The sequence below is a fragment of the Dissoconium aciculare genome, assembly GCF_010015565.1.
Source record: "Dissoconium aciculare CBS 342.82 unplaced genomic scaffold K489scaffold_9, whole genome shotgun sequence".
NCBI classification, from domain to species: domain Eukaryota; kingdom Fungi; phylum Ascomycota; class Dothideomycetes; order Mycosphaerellales; family Dissoconiaceae; genus Dissoconium; species Dissoconium aciculare.
The window spans coordinates 1000994-1016969 of record NW_022984959.1 but is presented as its reverse complement, the minus strand read 5'-3'; the positions used below and the strand labels follow the sequence as shown (position 1 = coordinate 1016969).

Sequence of the window (15976 nt, the reverse complement as noted above, 5' to 3'; positions counted from 1 at the left end):
TGGTGTAATCGCCGTATGGTAGCATGATGTTCAATATTTCGATATACGCGACTAGCTACCCCAACGATGGAGACGCGCCGCGCGTGTCGCGATTCCATCATGGCTACGAAATTTTGAGCACGGCTTTGTCACGACTTCGACTCCCATCACGTGGCCCAGGATACAGTGATTACTATATCAGCATTGTGATTGGCCATTTGGACGACATTTATCAGATCATGCGAGCAAATGCCATAGTGCGCCATTGAGTAAATACGTTGCCTAGCGCGCCATCTTCAAGCCTCATTGTGCGATTACCACCTCGATGATAGGCTGGCGAGGTGTACTCGTCATGCAGTTCCCAGAGCATAGATCACTTCACTTCGCTCAGCGTCGGACCGAACGCGTTCCAAATGTGTTCACCGCTACGGATTTTACACTTCGATACGGAGTAATCGCCATCATGTGCCGGCGCGATGATCTCCATACCGAGGCACACGAACTCAAAGGATTACGATGTTCGTCGTCATCGTCAGGACAGTGTTGGTGATGACCATACAGGAGTGACATTCGCGCGCTGCGTGATTCGACCGCTGAGAGCAAGCCATGACACATTCAATTTCATCTGGTCAACGCTGGTTTCCGGAATGCTTCGTCGAAGGCGCTCGCTTGCAGCGCCACGATCGTGGTCTGATGCTAATTCTCCAGATCGTCATTTTCGGTCTCCTTGGCGGGAAAGCTTATGGAAGGCGTGGTGCAAGGCACAGATCTGGTAGGAGCGGAAGAGCGGAGATGGTGTGGAGGTGTGCTGTTTATCAACTCCGCAGTCACTTCGTTCGCGACGCCGGTATCGCTCATGTCCCATCGATACGATCGATTGATGAGATGCCATCGGTGGCTTGAAAAGGTACCCGCAATGTAAGCTTATTGTCGACCCATTCAGCCGATGGATCATCAAGGCGATCCGAGAAGATCTAGTGATTATGTCGATTGGTGCTCAAGGCAATGTTTTGGGAATGACGTCGCGAATACTGATCGACGCTGGGTTGAGAGACTACAGCTCGTCATCGGGGCTATGATGCTATCTTGGCATTCAGTTGTAATGGCATGAAGACATTTCACGACTTCACTTACACACGCAGAGCATCACTGGATCCGAGATCGATATTATTCAATCACACCTGAGGATGCAATTCGAAATCGCAGGTTGGTCACTGCCTTGGATGATCAGATAAGATCAGATATCACCAACCCTCGACCTCGTCGAATTGTAACCACATTCCGTTCGCGGCCTTAGTGGTGTAAATGCCAGCAGGATAATACTTGCTCTTATTCCTTGTGATTCGAATCTCATATCTTCCAACGATCGCTGCAACAAGGCACTTCAGTTGTGCCCGAGCAAAGCTGGAAGGGAGCGGGAAGTCAGCAGTCTGGACTGATTGATAAACTGGCCAGCGACATATGATCGACTTACTCTTGGCCAATGCAAGCTCTGGGGCCGTGCAAGAATGTCATGATGTTATAGTTGTTCTTCAAGCCAGCCGTCTTGTTCGGCCTGCCGTTCTTGTCGATCCATCTCTGTGGAATGAACTCTTCGGCGTCTTCGCCCCAGATGCTCGTCGAGCGATTGATGGCCCATGGAGAGATGAATACAGTGGTTCCAGCTGGAACCTCGTGTGGCCCGACTCGTGTGTCCCGAACTGCCTTGCGAGTCGTGACAGGGATCGTCGGATACAAGCGCAAAGTTTCGTTGGTGACACCGTTTAGAAGTGCCAAGGGATCGATCATTGCCGCTGTGAGACGCTCGCCGGCAGGACCGCGAGGTGATGGTAGGTGGGCGCGGATCTCGGCGCGAAGTTGGTCTTGTATGATGGGATTCTCTCCAAGAAGATAGATGCACCAGGCGACGGTGAGGGACGTGGATTCGTGACCTGCAGCCATCATTGTCAAAGCTTGATTCGCGAGATCGCGATCAGACAAATTCGAATTTCGAATCAGCAAAGAAAGAATATCCCTCCGCTTGTTGCGCTCAAGTTCAGCAGTGCGCGTATTGGCAAGCTCTGCTCGTCGCTGTGCAGCCATGTCTTGTGCCCAACCCAGTAGATGTGCCGAGATTCTAGCCATCTCCTTGGCCGCACTGAGTCCAGGGATGTGGGCTTGAATTTCAGGATCAAAGACAATTCCCAGCATGAAGAGCACGAACACATTCGACGAAGGCTTGACCAGAGCTTGGTAGTCCTGCACGATCAGGTCGTGTCGGTTCTTTTTGAGTGACTCAAAGTCCTTGCCAAAGCCTGCTGTACCCATGATGTCCAAAGTGACGCGAGTACACCAAGTGGTAAAGTCGAATTCGGCCTTGGGAACTTCTTCCTTGATCATGCTGATCAATTCCAGCGCCTTGGCCCAGATGAGAGGGTACAAGTCTCGAGTGACCTGAATTGAGAACGACGAGGCCATCTGCTTTCTCTGAGATTTATGGTCATCGCCCTCTGACAGGAGCAGACCTCCGCCAAGAACTTGTCTGAACATGCTCGTCACTCGGGGTTGCTTCTCGTAGTCATAGGCATTGTCGTGGAGAATGGTCTTGATCATGGCCTCATTTGTCGGAATTATCGCGTCTGCGCCCAGGATGTAACGTGCTCGGAGGAGACCCTCGTTGGGTATCGTTTCCATCCATTTGCTGAGCTGCGCACCTGGTGGCGAGCTTAGTCGAATCGGAACAAATTGCCCGGTAAAGAGATGTCCACCCGACGGTCCAGGCACATTCCGCAGAGGAGAAATGAATCGCGGGTATATTATGATCAAATAGAAGAGTAAAGCGATAGCATTGAAGAGCAAGAATTGACAAAGCATCCGCATTACTCCACCAAAAGGTCGCAGAAAAGGAACAAATTGGGGAATCAGGATCGCTTCGATCAATGTTGCGACCGTGAGGCCCGCGAGTGCGGCGTAAGCCTTCATCTTGATACACTCCCCGGTTAGAGCTCTTTTGCAAGTAGAAAGCTGATGATCCTCGATAATTTAGTGTCCGTCTCGGGGTTCCTGTTCACAGCATCCCGTTACCAGAAACTTTTGAGGGTCGTTGCTCGGAGATTTATCTTGGTTCATGGAAACCGTTCCTTCTCGGCCTTCTTCCGTCGTTGAAATTCTTCCGGCGTGACCACAGCGATAGACTTCCTGCACATTCCATCACTCGGCCATAATTGAAATACGTGTCAATTGCAACGACTGTGGTGATGCCGAGGCGGTAAATCGATATACACATGGGCAGGATGAGGACAGCGAATCTCATGTGTGTGCGCCCCCGGATTTCGCATTGCCAGACTAACCCGCATTGGCCCTCCGGCGCGATTGGTGTTCGTTGCCCTGAAATGATTGACGAACATTAAAAGTTCACGCTATGTTTTATGATCATTCCAATAGGGAGAAATTTTGGTGGGGAAGACGCGCCGCAAACGCGTCGGACAAAGTTCGTCATCCAGACTTCCAAAGCTTCTAGCTGCATGCGTGTCTGGCTGAATGGGGTCGTGGTTTCAGGTACGACGGTAACAATCCTACCGGGTGAGACCTGAATCCTTTTCCGACAATAACAATACAACGTTGTCTCCTCGACTGTCACAGCAACAAGCCACATGATCCAGGGCGTTCGCCTGCATCTACTGTCTCATCTGAGATGATCGCCAACTGAGGGCGCCCAGTCTCTCCTGGAGGTGCATTGTGAAGACCATGCTGCGACCGCGTTATCCAACCATTTCCAGGGCCTCACGAACGCATCACATTCTGCGGAGCGCATAGCGGCAGACATGGTCGTCATCCGCGAATCACCTCGTGCGAAACGATCTCCCGATAAAAATGACGCCGAGTGGCCGCCGAGATCGCCGTTCCAGGCTCTACTGTCATCACCAAGCGGACGCAAGAGATGGCAGGAGCACCAAAGTCGAGCTGGCGCCCGCTCGCCGTCACCATCCCCGATGCGAAAACAGACATCGTCTTCGCAGACGCTACAACGCATGCTAGATGATGCGACTGGGGGTGCGAGTGAAGAGGAGGAAGCCGACGAGGAAGATGAAGAAGACGAGGAGACTTTGCAATTACGTCTGCAGCAGATAGAGACCCGCCTCAAATTGAAGAAACTGCAGCAAAAGACGCAGAAGGATACATTGTCGAGACAGAAGCGTACGGACTCACCTCGCAAATTACTACCGCCTCGGTCTGCGCCCCCAGAGACAGAACGAGTGGAGGTGCCGCTCTCGCCGGTCCGCAAGGTGGGGCCGCTCATCGAGCAAGTATCACCAGCGCGACGGCGCCTGGGCTTGGACGCTCCATTCAGAGAGCAAGAGATCTCGTTGAAGCGTGCGCGACCGGTCCCAGCATCTCTCCGTCGCTCAACAGCCGAGGTGAATGTGCCCAGGCCAAAGAGCTTTAGCGAACGTCTCCTGGAAAGCAAAGAAAAGGAACTTCAACAAGAGGCTCGCAAGGAGCATTTGGAGGAATTGCGGAGCTCGGCATTCGGAGTATCGCGATCCCGCACACCCACTGCAGAAGAACAGTCCGCGCAAAAGACGAGTAGAACTCAAGAAAACGGTCGCGGTACGATCACATCAAGAATTGGTTCTGTACGCCAGGCAAGGGCAACCAAGGAGGTCCCTCATTCGTCTTCAAACTCCTCCACAGCCAAAGCTCCAAGCGAAAATGAAACTTCGGACGCCGCGTACGATCCCTTCTCTAAGATACACCTCAGCAAACGGCTCATTGCACATTCGGATGTCGCTCGTGAAATGTCAGACAAGGAAATTTACACTCTTCCTCGGCTCCTGAAAGAGGTCAAATCGCCGGATTACGAAGCACCGGACTGCGAATCAGATTATGTCGTGTTCGCCGTGCTCTCGTCAAAATCGGATCCGTTTGACGTTGCTCAGACTCACAAACAGACCGATAGTCGGTCCAACGATAGTACAGAGGCGCCTCGTAACAAGTTCATGGTTCTACATCTGACAGATCTCAAATGGGAAATGGATCTATTCCTGTTCGGTACAGCGTTCAACCAATTTTGGAAATTGACTCCAGGCACTCTCTTGGCAATCTTGAACCCGGCAATCATGCCTCCGAGAGGTAACCAGCATACCGGCCGCTTCTCTCTCAAGCTGGGGAGCTCGGACGATGCCGTCATGGAGATCGGAAAGGCACGCGATCTTGGGTACTGCTCAAGTATCAAGAAGAACGGGCAGCAATGCGGTGACTGGATCGACAAGCGCAAAACAACCGTGTGCGAATTTCACATCAACCTACAAGTTGCCAAAAGCCGGAAAGATCGCATGGAGGTCAATTCCATGTTTCGTGGCACAGCAGACTCACCCGATGGTAGGAAACGAGTCCTTTCTAAGAAGGCGCCCGCGCCAGGTGCGAAGAAGTTCCATCACGGAGATTATGGGACACTCTACTCTGTTTCCGCCGACATGGGTCGCAGTGCTGCAACTCTTCTCGATGCCGACGACACTGATGCTCTACACAGCATGACTCGGGAAGAGGCTTCACGGAAACGTATTGCTGCAGCACAAAAGGAGCGCGACCTAGCCCGTCAACTTGTGGAAATGGGACGAGGTGCAGGGGCCGAGTACTTACGTGCCAGTCATCCTTCAATCGCCGATGCACTCGATCGCAACGACGCTGCGGCTCAAGCTCGATCGGCACTTTTCGACAAACCCACCATAGCATCCTTGGGACTCGGTGCGAAGAACGCCCACGAAGCACGCCTCTCCCCTGCCAAAGACCGCAAGAGGCATTTCGGTCTAGGAGAGATGACCACCGCCACCGCACGTAAACGCGATCTGCCCATGGGATGGGGCGGTGCTAAGCAAGCGGGTCTCGCCCTCGTGTCACGAAAGTCACACGATCAGAACCCATCGGCATCTACATTACCACGGGAGAGAGGCCAGACTCTCATCTCTCAACCACAACAACAGCAAGAGGCAGACACGGCAAATACGTCCTTCTCATCTGCCTCCCACTCGGCAGAATCTTCCTCACATGCCGCGAGGGCGGGACAAGTGCGACCACGCTCTCAGGGAAGTAGTATTCGCAGTGGAGGAAGCACCAGTCCGGTCAAGAAGAGAGCACGGTTTGCCTTATCGAAGGGCATTCGGGAACCCGGGAGAGAGAGTTTACCAGGCGATGCCCGCACTGCTGTGGAGGATGTTTTCCTTTTTCATGATGACGATGACGACGACGATGATTTGGAGATTGTATAGTAACGTAAGGGAGGGGCGCTGTTCTACTTTTTTATTCTCTACAGGATAGGCATGGGTTGGGTCAAATCACCAACCTCCATAAACGGACTTGTCTAACAATTAGAATCCCAATGACGTCTGTCAAGGCACCAAAAATAGTCGCTTTAGCTCACTTGGGAGAGCGCCAGACTGAAGTTCACTTCGGTCTCACAGCATTCTGTGCGGTATCTGGAGGTACTGTGTTCGATCCACAGAAGCGACATTTGTTTTGCAAATCGAGAGGTGCCTTGGAAGCTCGAATTTGATTGTGGGCTTTCATTTTGGCAGGCGTTCGGCGGCGTCAGGCTGTACGGTTGAAATTTTGTCCCTGGCTTGGCTTTCTCCTTCATCATTGAGCAACATTTCGGATTGAGCACGATGAAACTGGCGAGCACGATGATAATGAGAGGGACGTTGTAAAATTCGAAATGAGTCGCTCGAACTTAAAAGGCAAATCATCCATGGTTGCCAGGATTATCTCTTGCAATAGATTGTATTCACAATGTACATTCAATTTTGATCGTCTCAGGGTTATGGACGTTGCCCTACACAAACCCTATTGAACAGCGAGCTTGGCTCAGGCTTGACCTGGACAGATGAAGGCCTTCCATACTATTCGACGAAATTACACCATGATGGATGTCGAAGTCCGACAATCCAAGCTCGTAGGCGGAGGCCGCGGTCTCTTCGCCAAGAAGTCATTCGATACGGGTGATGTCGTGTACACTACCAGTCGTCCTTTCGTTGCCGAGTTAGACACAACCCGGCTGCAGGACACATGTGCATGGTGTTTCCGACAGCCAAGATGCAATGATGAGAGTGCCAACGAGGAAACTGCTGTCCTCCCCTGCGCCGCTTGTAAACGAGTGCGATATTGCTCCAAGACCTGCCAAAGCAAAGCCTGGAAGCGCGAGCACAAATACGAATGTAAAGCGATTGCACCACAAGACCGTCCAGATCTCCCTCACGGCGTGCGAGCGGTGATCAAATTGCTCGGCAGGCTCCAGGCGGACCCGCAGGGCAAGGACGAGCAGCTCATTGATATCCTGCGCTTCCAACCGTATGCTGATGAGGGGCTGCTGGCGGCTATGAAGAAGGCCAAACCGCAGCGCTGCGAGGACTTCGATATGCTGGCGTATGGTGCGTGGAAGTACGCGGGCGAGCCGAAGATTGGCGATGTTGATTCACTGGGACTGGCCAAGGGTTTCTTCTATAATGTAGGTAGATTGAACAAAGAGAATGTGAGTTTCCTCCTCTTAGCTAATGCGTTTCTTCTCGCGGTAGGTGATGAACAATACCGTTTCGCTGAGCGGGATGGAGGACGTTTCACTCGGCACCGGCTTCGATCCGATTGTGTGCAGCGCAAATCACTCCTGTGACCCCAACACGATTGTGGTCTTCAACCAGCCTACGCTGGTCGTACGCGCACTGCGACCGATACCTGCTGGCGAGGAAATCTGCATCAAGTACATCGACATCACGAACCCACGCAGCGTACGTCAAGCGGAGCTCCACGATCAGTATTACTTTGAATGCAAATGCAGCAGATGTGAACAAGGAAGCGAAGCACGCGAAGATCGCTTCCTCAAACCAATTGACCAGTTGAACCCCACTTTCTCCAAGGTCGCTGACGGCCTCATCCAACGACACACGAAGCAACTCGAACGCTTCGCCATCGGCGACAATGCCTCTCCTGCACAGCAACGCCTAGCCGCGATTTCGGCGGAGGCGTTCTCCGTAAGCGGCACCACATTCGACTTCAACAAGGGCAACGAGCACGCCAGCGAGGACGAGACGCGCGATGCGCTCCGCCTCTGCCTGAACTCCGGCATGTGGGACTGGGCGCGACAGCCCGTGCCGCACCTACTCCGCCAGCTCCTCGTAGCGAAGCTTTCGACGGGACAAACCTATGCCGCCTGGCGCATCGCCGCGAAGATGCACTTCCTCACCGCACCGATCCTCTTCCCGACCCCGTCATACCCGGACCGTCTGCTCGACGCATGGACGCTGGCGAACATCACGAACCAGCTCATCTCCCCCGACGACGACGCGCTCTACCGCGAGATTCTCCGCGGAGGGCTGGATCTGAGGATCGTCTCTGCGGGACTTATCCTTGAAGTGCACGAGCATGTTACCGGCTCATACGGTCGCGATTCGCCGCTGGGCAGGGCGGTGGAGGCGGCCCATCGGCAGTTGACAGCGGCGATGCAGATCTCGAATGAGGAGTTGAGGGAGGAGATCCGGAGGACGTGGCCGAAGTTTGAGGCTGTCGCGAGGAGCGCGGATGTGTTAAATGTGTGATCAGGCCTTCCATTTCGATATGAGGAAGACTCATGCCACGAGGTCGCGGGAGGTGTGCCTGCTGTAGCTGCGTCGTGAATGTGCCACTGAGGCTCCACAGTGGCTTTTCCAATCTGCTGGAACATGTCAATGCAATCTGGGGAGCAAAGATTGCGAAACTATTCTAGGGTGCTCACAGTGCGTAAGGGCTAGGAAAAAAGTACGCTAGTAAGAGGGTAATCGAAAGAGGATTTTACGGAAAAACCGAGGAAAATCGAGAGCTGGAAGGCCAGTGCTCAACAACGCGGCGTCGTGCCTACGTAAAACTTGTAGAAGCTTTTCTATATATATAGGTCTCGGTCCGTATAGCGTTTTTATAGATATATCGACGTTATTCGTCGCAGAAACCTTAGAAAACTGAAAACAAATTCCTTTAGAAATCTAAAGATTTAAGAAAACCCTACTTTTTAAAAAAAGCTCGAAAAATCGACGTTTTTTAGTATCTCGAGGTTTTCGCGACGAATAACGTCGATATATCTATAAAAACGCTATACGGACCGAGACCTATATATATAGAAAAGCTTCTACGAGTTTTAAGTAGGTACGACGCCGCGTTGTTGAGTACTGGCCTTCGAGCTCTCCATTTCCCTCGATTTTTCGACTCGAAATCCTCGAAATAGGCCTTCTTACTAGCGCGCTTTTTTCCAGATTTTCCCAGCCCTTACGCACCCTAGAATAGACCGTGGCAGCTGAGGCACAGGCACCTCGTCTGACCCGTCGGCATCATCCCTTCGATGCCGACGCATGATTCATTCCAAATCAGAACATCCGAACGCTGCGACAATTATACGACATGAATATTCGGATGGCGAGTGTGATGGCAGAGTTTGCCGACATGTCCCTTTGATATTTGAGTAGAGCACTGACACTGAGCGCTTCAGTCCCGCTTTCGACGTTGTAACTTGATGCTCACTCTCTGGTGTGATGGAACGACTTCCGACCGAGATCTCTCTAGAGATTGTGAACTATCTTTCGGACACACATATGTCTAGCTTGCGCAGCTTCAGCCTGGTCAATTCTAGGTTTCACAAGTTGGCCACATCAGGACTCTTCCGAACTCTATACATACTATGTGATAGCACTCTTGACCTATCCGAGGATGTACAAACGGCTGGGAAGATCCTGGCGAAGTACGACTGCGCTTCCGTGGTCAAGACTTTGTTTGTAGAGGACTTCTGGCGAGCTGAGTACAAGCCTGTAAGGTACCATTGGGAGACATCCGATCCGTACTGTGGTTCCATAGCAGAGGATTGCCATAAGAAGACCGTGGACGGTCGTGATTATCAGTGGGCTAGATTGCCAGAGCCAGCCGATGAGGCTGCATTTTGGGAGAGTTTTGCTGTGCTACTTGACAGTCTGCCAGCCCTCAAAGATGTGATCTTTGATGCCTATGCCCAGTTTCCATTATGTGCTCTGGAAGTTCTCCACCGCCGAAGCCCACACTGCCGTCTGCACATGCCAAAATTCAGGCTCCGCAGTCTGAGCGAGGCGAAAGTTGACCCGCGCGAGCTCACCCTCATGACTTCGCCATGCTTGTTCAGCATAACCGCGCACATCACGGACAACTTCAACCAATCGTCATACGATTTCAACTGGGACGCGGTTTTCGAAATGGCGGAAGGTGCAACGCCAAATTTAGAGCATGTGCGACTTGTGGAGTATGACACAATACCTCTGTCGTGGGAGTGGGATCCGAACGCTTTTCGAAAGCGGCGAGGCGTGCCTGCGCGGCAGGCAAGATTTTGCAACTCGCCCGTCGATCGAGCAAAAGCCAGCAAGCTCAGAGGTCTCGGCTTCACAGGACCATTGCGTGACTTGAAGCCCAGGTTATGCGGTGTGATGAAAACGAGAAGGCTGCATGCGTTGGAGATCGCTGTCCTGTGTCAAAGCGACTTAGACTTTTTGGCCGAGCTGAGTAGCTTTGAAGAGCTCGAATTTATCACACGCCTTAAATTTCGAATCAACTCTCAGCCCGGAGCATCAATCAATTTGGCTCTGGAGCGATTCCTCGGTCATCTGCCGAATCTAAATTACCTCGAGGTCCCTTCGTTCCATGACGGACCCAAGTATCCTGCGCCCGCCTTGAAGATCCGCGGCTGTGTGCTGCAGGAACTGGACGTCGGCTGCCATACATTGGATGCAGATGCTGTATTGATGTTGCAAGAAGACCTTCCACAATTGCGGAGTATTTGTTTCAGGATGATTCGTTCACTGTCATTGCCTCCAGAGACCGACATATATACAGCGCTCTCTACCTTTCCAAACCTCAGAAATGCTGCTCTGACGTTGAGCCCTCTCCAAAGATCTGTCGTACCGTTGCAGCTATGGGATAACGGAAGGTCTCTAGGTAGCAAGTTAGATCGCGAGGATATATTCGACGCAAGGGATCTCTCGAACATGGCCGTAGATGCAGAGCTGACGCGGCAGATCTGGAATGAGGTGACCCGTGGTAAACCAAAACCTGCAAAGTTCACGCTTCGAGTACATTGCGATCTGCTTGGCTGCGGACACCTTGAATTCTTGTTTCTGAGCCCGCATTGGTCTTTCTGCGGGAATAACCGACCGGGTACGAACGAACCAGAGGTTAAAAACATAACCCCTGGGAACATGACGTATTACCATAAAAAGGAACCAAAGCAAAGACCTGGCCCAAACGGGAGGAAATCTGAGCTGGACATATTTAAGATCCTCTGGCCACGAAAACGCGGGAGCAGTAGCTATCTGGACGATTGGCATTCATTGCCTCTACGCTTCAGGCGCGACCTGGAGGAGTGAACTTCACTTTGCGGGCGTCACTGGAGTTGTTGCGATCGGACTTCGCCCTGTCATCTTCGCGGCACTGTTTAACTTCCGATGTTGCCAAACGACAGACTGACCCTGGGAAACTGGTTAGGCCGTCCGAGAAACAGTGACTGTCACCAATGGAGACGTTGAGTTTCGCTTGGTCCTTCCAGGCGACGGTGAGGACAACGCCGCCACCATATACGAAACTATACGTACCCGCACGATAGGTCATACGAACCTCGCTTCGTGAATGGCACGTACTGCATGTCACCCCTATGCATGGTCAATTTCATGGGAGGGATTTCATTCTCCATCTCATGCCTCTCAGAAGCCAGGAGCAGAGGAGCAGATCACGGTGATGTGTGTGAGACAAGCTTCCCCTGGGAAGGACATCCCTTGCGTCCCAGCGGGGTGTACACAGTGAGTGTGGTACAAATTCACATTCCTCGACGAGGGCGTTTTCCAAGGGCGCGAGCGTCCTCATTGCCTCTTTTTTCTTCCCGCGCGCGAGTCGGAAAGATTTCGAAGTTCTGTCCGGATCTATTGAAGGACAGGCAGGCGGGCAGACAGGCGTGCGGTGCTTGCATTAGCTGGCTGGCTGGCTGGTCCCAGGAAAGGGAGGAAGGCATGTGAGAAGGAAGACGAAGAAGCAGGGAAAAGAGGAAGGAAAGAGGGGTCAATGCAGGCGCCTTGTTCTTTTTTTTTTTTGCGTTCCGAATTCGTGTGTGAGACTCTCGCGTGCTATTGTTGTCATCCATGGACCATTATCATTGCGACGTTTCGTGATGTCGATGTTCGCTCTCGGGCTCCCCGGATCGTATTTCTCGACCGCCGCCGTCGTCGTCGTCATCCTAAGCGAACCGGCTGCGGCGATGATACATGACGGTCACCGTCAGCCAAGAAAAACCCCCCGATTTTGTAGTCTATTTGATGAACGATCTTGGAAAACCCGAGGCCAAGCACAACACGGAAGGAATAAATATAGAAACGAGGGCATCGATCCCAATACGGGAAGGGGCGTGCGTGTGGTCTTCACGTGTGGCGGCGAACGGAGGAAACGGCTGATCCGAGGGAGCTCCTCCCCAGGGCTGTTCTATTCCTGAAGAAGGGAATGATCGGCGGAATGGTGGATTGAGTCAGATTGAGTCGTCAGGCGCGAGTTTGATTGGTTCAGAGGCCGGAATGGGCAGAAGGGCCCAAACAACCCTGGAAGACACGGAAATCCTTCTGGAATGTGGAATGTGGAATGTGGAATGTCGGAATACATGGGGGAGTGATGGATGGCTGAGCAAATGGCGTGTGTGCCCAGGTCCTGACCCGATCATTCAATTTGTCTGTGCAGTGCGGCACGATACGATACGGGACGGTTCGATACGATACGATACTGGAGGAGAGATACACTTTTCGCTTGTCCTGTCTTGTCCTGTCCTGTCCTGTCCTGTCCTGCCGCCCTCTCTCTCCGCGCCTCTCTCTCCGCCTCTCTCTCTCTCCGCGCCTCCACCGTCCTGCCCGTTTGGGGACCTGTCGCATGACCAGATACTCCATCTGTCCTGTCCATTGGGTGATCCCCACGGCTCTACCCAGTAATGTTTTTACGGGTCGGGATTTCGATATCAAGGCCAAACGGGCGATACATGGTTCATCGATCAATGCAGGCGTGGGAGTAGTGCGAGCGGAAGGTTATGATTGTTATGACAATTATGGTTGTTATGATAATTATGATAATTATTTTCATCGTGCTGCAAGTGTTGTGCCACTGCCCGTGAATGGATAGATACTAGAGACTGTAGATTAGATAGCGAGCACAGTAGACAGCTCCAGACCTGCTGATCCAGCGAGTAAGTGAGTGAGTGATACCTGCGTCCATCGTGGTGTGTCTCTTTGTATCCTCATCCATCGTCCGTTCTCATCATACATAAAACACAGCCGAGACACCTGCCTTGCTTCCGCTTCGTCTCCCTCTCCTCCTTCTCCTCCTCCTCTTCTCCGTCTCTTCTATCTGTTGCAACGCGCCGGCGACGATAACCTCCACCGTCAAGGCGGACCACAGCAAACCCGCGTCACATCCAGTACACACCCACCACCCGCCTCACCACCCAACATCAATCGACTGGGGAGGCTCCCCACACCGAACCGCCATTCCGCGCACAGTCGCACCCAAACAAACCGCTCCCACCGCCGTCACTGCTCTCTCTTCCTCTCCCACCGAGCGCATCACCACCATGGCGGACGTCATTCGAGAAAAGTCCTCGGCGCCCGTCGACACGCGCTCCACCGACTCGCCGCTCGACCAATCCAGCACCCACGAACAGTCCGCGCCTCTCACAGGATGGCTGTACAAGAGTTGGAAGATCGGTCCTCTCACCGTGCCCCACTATGCCAGTCCTAAGATGCAGTTGTTGATGGTCTCGTTCGTCTGCTTTCTATGTCCGGGTAGGTCTCTTCATCTCAACTAGGATACACTGCGGTTTGCGCCCGTTGGATATGGTCGCGTGCGCATGCAATAAATCAAAGAGGCACATGGGAGCTGACGAAACGATTCTTTCTCTCCCACACAGGAATGTTCAATGCGCTCAATGGTCTCGGAGGCGGTGGGCAGGTCACCGGCGTCGCCAGCAGCGACTCCAACACCGCCCTCTACTCCACCTTCGCCGTGGTCGGTTTCTTCGCAGGTTCCGTCGTCAACCGGGTAGGCGTCAAATGGTCGCTCGCATTCGGCGGGATGGGCTACTGCATCTACGTCTCCGCCTGGCTCGTCTACAACTTCGTGCCCGTCTACGATCAGACCACCGGCGCTCTCAAAACCCCTGGCCCCGTCTCCGAACAGGCGGGAATCGGCTACATCACCTTCGCCGGCGCCCTGCTGGGGATCTGTGCGGGTATCCTGTGGACCGCCCAGGGCACCATCATGATGGCCTACCCGCTCGAGGCCGACAAGGGCAAGTACGTCTCGACCTTCTGGATCATCTTCAACCTTGGCGGCGTCATCGGCAGTCTCGTTCCCTTGGGCATCAACATCAACACCGCCACCAAGGCATCCGTCTCCAACGGCACCTACATCGGCTTTCTCATCCTCACCATCATCGGTGGTTTGCTCGCCTGGACCATGCTCGACGCTTCCAAGGTCGTCCGCGCCGACGGCTCCCGCGTCATCCTGATGAAACACCCCTCGGTGAGCTCGGAGTTCCTCGGCCTCTACCAGACCCTGCGCCGGGACCTCTGGATCGTCGGTCTGTTCCCCATGTTCTTCGCCAGCAACTGGTTCTACACCTACCACTTCAACGGGGTCAACGCCGCCGTCTTCACCACCCGCACCCGCGCCCTCAACGGCGTCCTCTACTGGTCCGCCCAGATCGTCGGCGCCGGCTTCATCGGGCCCCTGCTCGATTACCGCGGCATCCGTCGCTCGGTGCGCGCGAGGATCATGTGGGCGACGCTGTTCGTCCTCACCATGGCGATCTGGGGCGGCGGCTACGTCTTCCAGCGAGGCTATACCCGGGAGTCGACGGATCCGGATGTCTATCCGGGTATGGACTGGACGACGCCGGGCTACGTCGGCCCGATGTTTCTGTATATCTGCTACGGGCTGTATGACGCCATCTGGCAGACTTGCACTTACTGGTAAGCTCTCTTTCTCTTTTTATCATTTTATATAAATTCTCCCCCATCTCCCATCACCTCAGAAATTCTTTCCGCGCGCGCGCGAGAGAGAGGGGAGGATGTATTTCTCCCGATCGACTTTCGACTGACCTCACATCTCCTCACACAGGCTGATCGGCTCCCTGACGAACAACGCCCGCCGCCTCGCCAACTACGCCGGTTTCTACAAGGGCCTGCAGTCCGCCGGCTCGGCCATCATGTGGCGCATGGACGGCCTGTTCGTGCCCTACATGACCATCTTCGCCTCCTGCTGGGGCCTGCTCGCCGCCAGCTTGGTCATCGCCCTCCCCGTGGTCTGGCTCCAGGTCCGCGACACGGTGGCCCTCGAGGACGACCTCCAGTTCACGGACGAGGGCGTCGCGGATGTCCTCGGCGCGAAACCCGTCGCGGCCCTGGAGGCCGAGGAGAGGAGGGATGTACTTGGCGGTGGGAAGGCGTGAAATCGGTTGTTGTTTTTTAATGAAATCTTTTGCTTCTTTTTTGGGTTGGATTCCCTCTTTTTTATTTTCTTGATGAGAAAAGAGAAGGGAGGAAAGCGGAAGCGGAATCGGTGTCTGGATTTTGTTTTGGATTTATTTCTCCCTCATGCTAGGGGGGTTTTTCCGTTGATGGGTTTATTGAATTCTCGACGATGAATGATTATGATACCTCCTCCCCCAATTGATTTTCCTTCTTTCCAATTTTTCTTTCCCGATTTCTCCTGTCTCCTGTCTCCATGTCCTCGCTCTCCCGCTCTCTCCTCAAGGACAAGGCATCCCCTCCAGTTTCCTCTCTCATCTCGCCGTCCTGCACCACCGTCGAAACGAGAATCCGGATAACCATCGCATGTTAGAATTTGAGAAAAAAAAGAAAGAACAACAACAACAACAACAACAACAACAACAACAACAACAACAACAACAACAACAACAACAACAACAACAACAACAACAACAACAACAACAACA

At 53.2% G+C, this 15976-nt stretch overlaps 8 protein-coding genes and 1 non-coding gene across 9 annotated transcripts in view; 7 read left to right on the top strand and 2 right to left on the bottom strand.

Annotated features, from left to right (window-relative positions):
- Positions 1–1223: 1223 nt before the first annotated feature.
- Positions 1224–2940, bottom strand: K489DRAFT_372186 (cytochrome P450 3A4; the record flags this gene model as incomplete). The annotated part of the gene is made up of 2 exons (XM_033603315.1): positions 1224–1383; positions 1454–2940. The coding sequence occupies 2 exons, from the start codon at positions 2938–2940 to the stop codon at positions 1224–1226; spliced, it is 1647 nt and encodes a 548-aa protein (XP_033458306.1).
- Positions 2941–3425: 485 nt separating this feature from the next.
- Positions 3426–6682, top strand: K489DRAFT_382315 (uncharacterized protein). Its single transcript, XM_033605342.1, has one exon. It carries the CDS (start codon positions 3783–3785, stop codon positions 6225–6227), a length of 2445 nt encoding a protein of 814 aa, XP_033458305.1. The 5' UTR covers positions 3426–3782; the 3' UTR covers positions 6228–6682.
- Positions 6365–6468, top strand: K489DRAFT_t43. The gene has a single exon. It is a non-coding gene; the product is annotated as a tRNA-Phe (tRNA).
- A 193-nt stretch (positions 6683–6875) lies between the features above and the next one.
- Positions 6876–8886, top strand: K489DRAFT_382313 (SET domain-containing protein; the record flags this gene model as incomplete). Its single annotated transcript, XM_033605341.1, has 2 exons — positions 6876–7462; positions 7530–8886. Coding segments are annotated over 2 exons (1604 nt in total), but the record flags the coding sequence as incomplete, so codon positions are not given.
- A 623-nt stretch (positions 8887–9509) lies between these two features.
- K489DRAFT_372183 (uncharacterized protein) lies at positions 9510–11360 on the top strand (the record flags this gene model as incomplete). Its single annotated transcript, XM_033603314.1, has 1 exon — positions 9510–11360. One exon carries the CDS (start codon positions 9510–9512, stop codon positions 11358–11360), a length of 1851 nt encoding a protein of 616 aa, XP_033458303.1.
- A 137-nt stretch (positions 11361–11497) lies between these two features.
- On the top strand, positions 11498–12125 carry K489DRAFT_270543 (uncharacterized protein). Its single transcript, XM_033600119.1, has one exon. It carries the CDS (start codon positions 11634–11636, stop codon positions 12000–12002), a length of 369 nt encoding a protein of 122 aa, XP_033458302.1. The 5' UTR covers positions 11498–11633; the 3' UTR covers positions 12003–12125.
- On the top strand, positions 12126–12487 carry K489DRAFT_270544 (uncharacterized protein). Its single transcript, XM_033600120.1, has one exon. It carries the CDS (start codon positions 12249–12251, stop codon positions 12432–12434), a length of 186 nt encoding a protein of 61 aa, XP_033458301.1. The 5' UTR covers positions 12126–12248; the 3' UTR covers positions 12435–12487.
- Positions 12488–13260: 773 nt separating this feature from the next.
- Positions 13261–15928, top strand: K489DRAFT_382311 (uncharacterized protein). The gene is made up of 3 exons (XM_033605340.1): positions 13261–13802; positions 13928–14990; positions 15139–15928. The coding sequence occupies exons 1-3, from the start codon at positions 13592–13594 to the stop codon at positions 15467–15469; spliced, it is 1605 nt and encodes a 534-aa protein (XP_033458300.1). The 5' UTR covers positions 13261–13591; the 3' UTR covers positions 15470–15928.
- K489DRAFT_270505 (uncharacterized protein) overlaps positions 15569–15976 on the bottom strand; it is a 1260-nt gene continuing 852 nt past the window's right edge. The window contains exon 2 of the mRNA XM_033600117.1: positions 15569–15840. Within this exon, the coding sequence (XP_033458299.1) occupies positions 15669–15840 (172 nt within the window). The 3' untranslated portion in view covers positions 15569–15668. The remainder of the gene's footprint in view (positions 15841–15976) is intronic.

Excerpts from the sequence above, each read along its gene's own strand:
- K489DRAFT_270544 (XM_033600120.1), top strand. The coding sequence starts at position 12,249 with ATGACGGTCACCGTCAGCCAAGAAAAACCCCCCGATTTTGTAGTCTAT.
- K489DRAFT_382315 (XM_033605342.1), top strand. The coding sequence starts at position 3,783 with ATGGTCGTCATCCGCGAATCACCTCGTGCGAAACGATCTCCCGATAAA.
- K489DRAFT_382311 (XM_033605340.1), top strand. The coding sequence starts at position 13,592 with ATGGCGGACGTCATTCGAGAAAAGTCCTCGGCGCCCGTCGACACGCGC. Across the intron at positions 13,803-13,927 it reads CGTCTGCTTTCTATGTCCGG|GAATGTTCAATGCGCTCAAT; the intron begins GTAGGTCTCTTC and ends TCTCCCACACAG. Across the intron at positions 14,991-15,138 it reads TGGCAGACTTGCACTTACTG|GCTGATCGGCTCCCTGACGA; the intron begins GTAAGCTCTCTT and ends CTCCTCACACAG.
- K489DRAFT_270543 (XM_033600119.1), top strand. The coding sequence starts at position 11,634 with ATGTCACCCCTATGCATGGTCAATTTCATGGGAGGGATTTCATTCTCC.